Source organism: Chenopodium quinoa, unplaced genomic scaffold, assembly GCF_001683475.1.
Source record: "Chenopodium quinoa cultivar QQ74 unplaced genomic scaffold, ASM168347v1, whole genome shotgun sequence".
Classification (NCBI taxonomy): Eukaryota; Viridiplantae; Streptophyta; class Magnoliopsida; order Caryophyllales; family Amaranthaceae; genus Chenopodium; species Chenopodium quinoa.
This window is the reverse complement of record NW_018742461.1, coordinates 612340-620429: the sequence shown is the minus strand read 5'-3', so window position 1 is coordinate 620429 and position 8090 is coordinate 612340. Positions and strand designations below refer to the sequence as shown.

The 8090-nt window shown below is 34.2% G+C and overlaps 1 protein-coding gene across 2 annotated transcripts; it reads right to left on the bottom strand.

Annotated features, from left to right (window-relative positions):
• Positions 1 to 1817: 1817 nt before the first annotated feature.
• On the bottom strand, positions 1818 to 7541 carry LOC110718521 (pre-mRNA-splicing factor syf2-like). Of its 2 annotated transcripts, none has more exons than XM_021897367.1 (7): positions 7187 to 7541; positions 6901 to 7043; positions 4799 to 4998; positions 4403 to 4643; positions 3654 to 3790; positions 3329 to 3557; positions 1818 to 2194 (listed from the first exon to the last, which is right to left on the bottom strand). In XM_021897367.1, exons 2-6 carry the CDS (start codon positions 7022 to 7024, stop codon positions 3330 to 3332), a joined length of 930 nt encoding a protein of 309 aa, XP_021753059.1. In that variant the 5' UTR covers positions 7025 to 7043; positions 7187 to 7541; the 3' UTR covers positions 1818 to 2194; position 3329. The 2 variants fall into 2 exon arrangements, with proteins under 2 accessions (XP_021753059.1, XP_021753058.1); XM_021897366.1 differs by having other exon boundaries at positions 1818 to 2191; positions 7187 to 7539.
• Between the last annotated feature and the right edge of the window lie 549 nt (positions 7542 to 8090).

Sequence of the window (8090 nt, the reverse complement as noted above, 5' to 3'; positions counted from 1 at the left end):
CTTGAAAGAAGTAGGGACAATCTATCTTATGGACCACAAAATATAAACTTGGGCCTTCTTTTCACGCTCCATTTCTTTCTTTCTTTTTTTTTTTTTTTTTTTTTTTTTTGATAAAAATCAAAAAAAGAGTTGAGTGGTTCAAAATCAGTTAGGTCTTATCTCTAGAGAGTTCTGACAATTTTAACAGAGCTAGAGTGTCCTTTACTTTACCCTTTTTTTTTTTTTTTTTTTTTTTTATATATATTTTTGTTACCTTTTAATTTTTTTTTTTTCAAATCTTATTACAGAATTTTACAGTTAGAGAATGACGTAGATCACGTGCAAAGCATGAGTCATATAGGTGGGACCCACATACAGTCATACATAGGGTGCCGTTTACAATTTTTACCCTTTCTCCTGTAATTTTTACAGCTGGTGCAGTGGTCAGCAGCACAAAGAGCAAGGTCAATAGGCTCTCAACAGTATTAGTCAATAGTGAACCAAATTATGAAGAGCATAGCCCAATTGTAAAATTTTCATAGGGCATATAATAAGGCCTCGAGAAGAACCAAATTGTAAAGGGAGTGACTCAAGAAAGTTACTCCGTAATATAGTTGTGACTAGTGCTCTTCAACGGGCAATTTTTTTGGACAACATAGATTATGATGAAAAGTGATTAAAGTCATGGAATTTAATTATGTGTTGGATTATATCTATGGTTTTGTAATTGAAGTTTTGACACGATTGATTAAAGAGGTAATTTGTGTCCTACATTCAGTACATTGGATAGTTTGAAAATTACTGATTTGATATCTTTGTCGATTTATTCTATATTTGTATTTAAAATATTCACATTTTTATTCATTTCAAATCACCATAAATTAGATGTCATCCTCTATATTAATTTAGATGTCATTTTCTATAGTAATTACTAAGCTTAATTTTGAGTTTTCATATTTTAAATGAACTAAGAATTTAAAAAGAATTTATTTACATTGAAAAGGTGGAGATAAACATATTGTACAAAGAAATCTTGAAGTGTAAACTCTTAAACAAATGTGACATATTATAACTCTATTAACATCGAGAGATATATAATCTATCGTTTTATGCTATGCTTAATATAGTAGGAGGGTGTATAAGTGTAAAACTATGTAATTAGAGCCATGTTTTAATTTAGATACTTACTAGATTCTCTTATATTTAAAAAATAAATAAATTATTATTAGTATTAAATGGAATAATCTTCACAACCAGCACTTGCTCAATGAAGACACAAATTGTCCCAACAAAGGCTATATAGACCTATAGTTAGACTGCTAACTAATCATGATAGGATTTTTAAGGAAATTTCATAGGGTAGCCTTATCCCTCAAGCATCACCACAACTCATCTATCACCTCAAAATTTAAGACCTAATAATAATGCAACACCCTTTAATAATTACCATTGTTCCAAGCATGGTCCAAGTGTGATACAAATGTCATGACACAATACTCGGATACCCCTAAGATTAGTATCAATGGCCATAGGACATCTTATGGTCACTCAAATCATCCAAGAACTAACATATTACCTCCGTTAAATATTATGTACAACTTTTAGGTATTATTTGTGAGATATAAAAAATTCCAAAATTGCACATTGTACGTAACAGAGGTAGTAATACGGAGTAGTCTACAAGACATCTATTGGTCACTCAAATCACCCAAGAACAAAAATAATTAATACTTGTATTCTACAATAAACACCATAAAGCCATATTCATAATCTAATCTTGTAAAAGGATGAGGATCATAAAAAGGATCTTTATGAAACACGCAATGGCAAATGAATTATAACCAGCTAATTAAAATTTGCAGGGCTCATTTCTTGTGTATAGCCAACTCAAGTTAATACATTAGATCATTGTGCATTGAGGTTCCTGTTATATGTTAATTATGTACCTCAGAATGGTAGTGATGACAACCTTGAGGGTGCATGTAGCAGGGAAAACGGGGCACTCAAATTGGATATAACAGAATTGAATAATACTTAGATAGGCATTCCCATTCTTGCATACCAACACTATTTGTACAACAAAAAAAATACAAAATTACAGAACGAGCTGGTCCATCATGAAGATTCTTCTTGATGAGGCTCTTCCACAGAGAAGGCCGTCACCTTGTCCACAATCAACTTGTCCAATATACCGGCTACTGGAAGTAAAAATCTGCTGACAAGCCATAGAATGTCACCAGAAGATCAGACAAAAGAGATTTTTTCCCATGGCCACAAGTTTTTGAAAAATTGACAATATAAGCTGAAGTGTCTAATAGAAGGGAAGTATTGGAAAATTGGGTCTTTACATCCTTCATACAACAATCAAGAAATATATCATACAATGGTATCACAAAACTCAATCACAATAATACAGTATGTTACTATACTCTAGAAGAGCGATACCTAGATAATCAAGTCAAATTTACAATTTTGTTCCCAAATTCAAAGGCCGTTCAATATATAGATGAACCACAAGCTATTTGCATGAGTGCATGGCATTAGATAAAAAAGATGTGTGGCCAACTGATGTCCATTGGACAAGTTTTTCGTAGAGAAAGCTAGTTTTAGATCATACAATATGCTCTGATTTACTAAGGTCTTTAAGAGCTAGAAAGATTATTTGCAATTACTGATTTACTGTCCTTCCAAAACAATGTCACGTTTATACTTCAGTAGTTCAGTTCAGAGCAAAAAAGCAGAAATTCACATTACATCACAGCAGAAAACATGGAGAAAAGCTGTATTAAATTACTACTCTGTAACCTTAATCCTTACTGCCCAACCAATCTCGATTCCCCCTACCTTATCCTCTATTCTCCCGAGTTATATGTTTGCGATACTTTTGAAGATCAAAACTGTTAAATAAAATTTTGTACTCCAAGAGAACGATATTTCTCTGGACAAAATCTGTGTCATGACATTTCAGCAATAACAGTGTACAGTATCAACTGTTGATTTCAGATAATAATTTAGAACTGGCTTTCTTTAAATTCTCTCTCCCTCTCTCTTTACCCCTTCTTATAATGATGTTAGGAGATGTGTGAGCCTGTGGAGTGTGGGCTCATGGATAATCTTGCATTCCTCTGGACAATTCTCAGGGGAAGGAAGATAATTTAACATTCACATGATGAAAAGTACAATAGGAAGAAAGGATGATAGTTAAAAAATGCACAGAACAAAACTTATGTAGAGATCACACAAACAATTTCTGAAAGAGCAAGACATCCACAAACAGATCAAACATAAAGTTGAGATGAATAAACAGCAGCAGAAAAGAATTTTGTTCAAGCATTAATTGGTACTTAACCTCAGTCGGGCAATGCAGTTCCTCTTTCCAGATTGTTCTTGATCTCCAGTGTATATTTTCCAAATGCCCGTTCGATTTTCTTGTTGAAATGCTCATTACGGTCATTGATAGAGTCAATATCCTTCTCTTCACGGAACTTCCTCCTCCTGCTAAATGATTGCCGTTTCTCATCTCTATCCTTAAGCTCCTTGACCATTCTATCAATCTTAGCTTCAGATGTCTTTGGATCCTGTATAACCAAAATGAAAAGAATATATTATAATAAAGAACCAAAACTTTCTTTAATCATTGATGAACACCATAATTGCAACACAGCTATAAATACCTTCCCATATTGAAGGCTGGACGCCTCTCGATAAAACTCAGGGTCCTGTTCTTTCAACTTGTTGTATTCTTCAAGGTCAACTGCTATATTTTTGGTGCGCTTCTTGTATGCATTGTACAATGACTTTTGATTAAAAACTGCATCAGTAAGTCAGTACATGTAAGTTAGAGCACTTACATGTAAATGTCAAATAGGATCCTATCACCAACATTTTATTATCCAAGCACTCTACCAAGGAGTCAGTGCATCTGGACTATCCTCAAAATCTTAAGTTAAAAAAAATTACAATAATATATTAATAAAGCAAACTTTGATGGTCTTCACTTAGATTTGAACAAGTAAACTAATAAATTTGAATGGAGCAAGTTATGGTCTAAATGTTAACAGAACTTCACAAGTTGCACAAGTTGACATAAGCAACTTGCACAAGAAGCATCCCACACTGAAAAGCATGCTCGGTATCAATTTTGTTAAAAAAAACCCATGAAGGCAGTTATTTACGAAGTGCTGTACCTATCTATCACTAGATAATGAATTTTCATCCCTTAAAAATCTCTAGGAATCCAAGTACTTCAGCTTAATAACTGAGATTAAGCAGGAAATGTACAACAGCCGTAGAGATTAGAAACGACAAGGTGAAATATATAAAGATCATACGATAAACACTCTTCCTTTATAGAAAAGTAAAATGCTCCAAAAGCCAACACATTTTAAGAAATTTAATACTCCGTGATTGGTACAGGACTTACCATCCCAACCAGTTGGAGCTGGATCTTTCTCCCATTTCTTATATTTCAACTCTGCTGCATCCTGCGTATCCAACATGTATGCCTTTGTCATGTCCAAACCATTAGCTTCCAGAAGTCTGCCAACCTTTTTCTTCCTTTCTTCAAGCCATTTCTCTTTGGACACTCCCCTTGACTCAGTAGGAGCTTCCATTCTTTTCTTCTCTGCCACCATAGCTGTTTGATTGGCTTTTCTGGCTTCATTCTGCAAGAAAAAATAAAGTTGCAGGAAATGAAAAGTGAAACAGGCCACGTAAAATGTAGTACTCATGAATTCGATAATCATATAGTCATATACATATGATCATCATATGAAGAGACTCTACAAATTTCAGGCTTTTAAGGTTCCAAAATACTCACCATCTTAAGCCTTAATTCAAATAACTTCTTCTGTCTCCCTGTAAGTTTAGACAAGTCAACTTCTTCCATAGTAGCTTCTTCAGGATTGTCATCAGCATTATCAGCATCTTTATGTGTTTCTACTTCATTGTATGATAATTCAATTTCATCAGGAGCAGCTGCATCAAGCTTGGCTTGGCTCCCACTAGCTCCTGTAACCTCTAAGAACACACAGTGGCACACAGCCAGAAACATCAGCTATCATCGCAGAATGACAAGATGCAATCACCACCCACTTTCTTTAGAAAGGGTTGATTGCCACAATAATAATATAATTTCCAAAGTACCTATAACTAATACTATGGTTGCTACAAGAGGTAGACCATACAGGGAGGTTATTAATTTAGGGTGCAACATAAAAGAGGCGCATAAATAATTTTAACAGCAATATAACTATGTCAGTATTTGGTACGTGGGAAAATACCCACTAAGTTCACATGTAAAAAGAAACCAATTCAAAAGTCTGTTTACCTTGGATTGAGGATACAGATATTTTAATAACTTTCAGCCACTATATCTAAATTTCAGGCACCATATTAATATGATTGAACAAAGGCTTAAACTGGCATCTGTGTGGTTGATCACTAGCAGTTAGTAACATATTGGCTCACAAAATGACGCAATTGATAAAGTTACTGGATAACCATCGCTCTTAACTGTTATTTGCAGTTTGGTTTATAAGTAGTTCCAAGTGTTTGGACTTCTTGTAAAAGTTCCTGCCCAAAAATCTGATAATTAACCGAGAAGAGCTCTAGGGAGTGCTACAGTTTCAATGTTTTAGTGGTATGCTCATTGAAGTACTTATAGAGAGCTATAGATTGTGGATTTTGCACCCTTGATATGTCTGAATGGGTAGACCAGAACTGAAATCTTCCAAGCTCCCACCTGCTTATGCATCAATCAAGAGCAGCAGAGAAGGCAGCACACTAAAGCAACTTCCTACTCCAGTTTATATATACGTAAAGCTGGGACTTTGCACTAACATTTCTAAAATCATTACGCCCACACAGTAAAAACACAGGAAATAATTTCCAAAGCTTCTAGAGTACCTGTGCAATCTTGCCATTAGATTGCAACACACTATTCAAGAAGAAAAGAGTTAAAAGACAGCTCAATAATAAACCTGGCCTTTGTGCACAGATATTCAACATCAAAACTAAAACTCATATTAAATAGTACCTCCACAAGGTTTCTACTACGCATAATCTGAATCTTCAACAGAAAATAATCGATGGAAGAAAAAACTGACAACCATATTGAAGGAACTCTCTCGTAATTTTGTGACAATCATGGATAATCAAACACATCTAAAAAATGCTCAACTTGAGTGAAACATAAGTAAGGAAGACAATGAATCAAGAAAACTCTTTTCATTTTGTATATGTTTCTCACCCCAAACCCTCTAAATGAGGATCCCCCCATTCTAACGCTTTAGTTATTCAGCTTTAATGTTCGTTTCCAAGATTAATTCAATGTGCTTTTCACAAGATAGTAGCTTTATTTTAACTTTAAAAAAATATGATCTCTCAATTGTTCCTATCCTCCTCTATATCAAGGGAAAAATCACAATAGTTGAATGTTAAATTAAGATATCTCACAAGAAGAAAGGAAACATTTTCTCAAAGGCATTTGCATCCCCACAAGCAACTTTGTCAAATTTCTGCAATAATTCACCCTGGTATTCTTTTCAAAGGTGTATTATTTACAAGATAAAACCTTTAATTAAGTTAATAAAACCAAGATTCTTCAAGTAATCCAACGCTTGTTTGGTTCGGTAACACATAGTCAAATGACAAAGCGAAGCCCTGAATCACATCTATCTAATTTCAAACTAGATAAATGCTTTCATAAGTTCAAGGTGATGCATCATCATAAGCATCTATGTTCACTCCACTCTCCAACTTCGTACTATAACAAAACAACATAATATATGATGCTTCTATTAGCAATTTGGCAATAAATCCCTATCAATTAGGCAATAAGATGCTTTCATAGACAATTATCATTCCATTAATTCATTACAAGTAATAACCAAATTAATAAGCAAATAAAAGAAAAAATACCTTTGTCGGTTTCGGAGAAACGAGCTTTGGATTCGGCAATCTTCTTGAAGCAATACTCAACGCATTCATGGTAAGGGTTTGATGCATTTCTGCAATCTGGATGAACACCTCTTTCCCGATCCATTATTTTTATTTTTTGCAACCTAAAATGCAAAAATCCCAAAAAACTTAGGGTTTATCCACTTGAATAGTAGTAAAAAGCAATCAAATTCAATAATTGATCACAGAAAATAAAATTGAAGTGAGAATTTGCATATCAATAGGACAAAGGGAATAACGAATTTACCAGATTTATTATTGAATTGCAGAAGAGCTAAGTTTTTTGTGATCAGCAAATTAAGAGAATCAAAGGAACCCTAATCAATCGTTCTGGAATTTGGAGCTGAGCAAACAGAGAAAAAGGGGAAGAAAACGAGCCCTAGAATTTTACTTACTGGCCGAGTCGCGGCCGAATAGTGGCTAACGGAAGCGTGGTAGAGTATTAGAGTATGATGAATTTATTTGGATTATTCTTTATTTGGTTCTTCCTAGACCGCCTCCCCTGGTCTCCTGCCGAACTATATCTCAGTACCCCTTAAGTTGGAGCATTAGATTCTAAAATAACCAATTTGAAAAGGAGAAGATCAAATTGAGTCTTGCCAGGTGCCTTTGTTAAAATTTCCGTCAATTGTGATGATGTTGGAGCATATGAAGGAGATATCAAGCCTTTATTTATTGCATCACAAATATAGTGACTATCAACCTCGATATGCTTTGTTCGTTTATAAAACAGGGGATTCTTTGCTATGTGTAAAGCCGACTCACTATCACAAAATAGTTTAATTGCTTTAGGATGCTGCATACCCAATTTCAAACAACAAATTTTTTTTAACCACTTTAGTTCACAGGTGACCGTGGCCATGGCCATGGATCTCCTAGACAATTCACCCAAACACGACCATCGAATCATTAAATGGTTGTAGAAAAAACATATATCGTGTGCACATAGATATAGTAAACAACTAAACATAAACATAAGACTTGAAGCACAAAATAAGGAAGATTTGAAATTTTGTACTCGTTTTTTATTTTTTAATGTTATCATGTCATCGATACATATATCAAGGAAACGAGGAAAGACTATGTTACAATTTTACATACTTCGTATATATTGGTATCAATTACCGTACCATTACCTTCCTCAAACTCAC

Bases quoted from the DNA above. Each gene is read 5' to 3' on its own strand.
- LOC110718521 (XM_021897367.1), bottom strand. From the start codon at position 7,024: ATGGATCGGGAAAGAGGTGTTCATCCAGATTGCAGAAATGCATCAAAC. The intron at 4,999-6,900 runs GTATTTTTTCTT...GTGTGTTCTTAG, and splicing joins TTTCTCCGAAACCGACAAAG to AGGTTACAGGAGCTAGTGGG. The intron at 3,558-3,653 runs GTATTTATAGCT...TTGGTTATACAG, and splicing joins CCAGCCTTCAATATGGGAAG to GATCCAAAGACATCTGAAGC.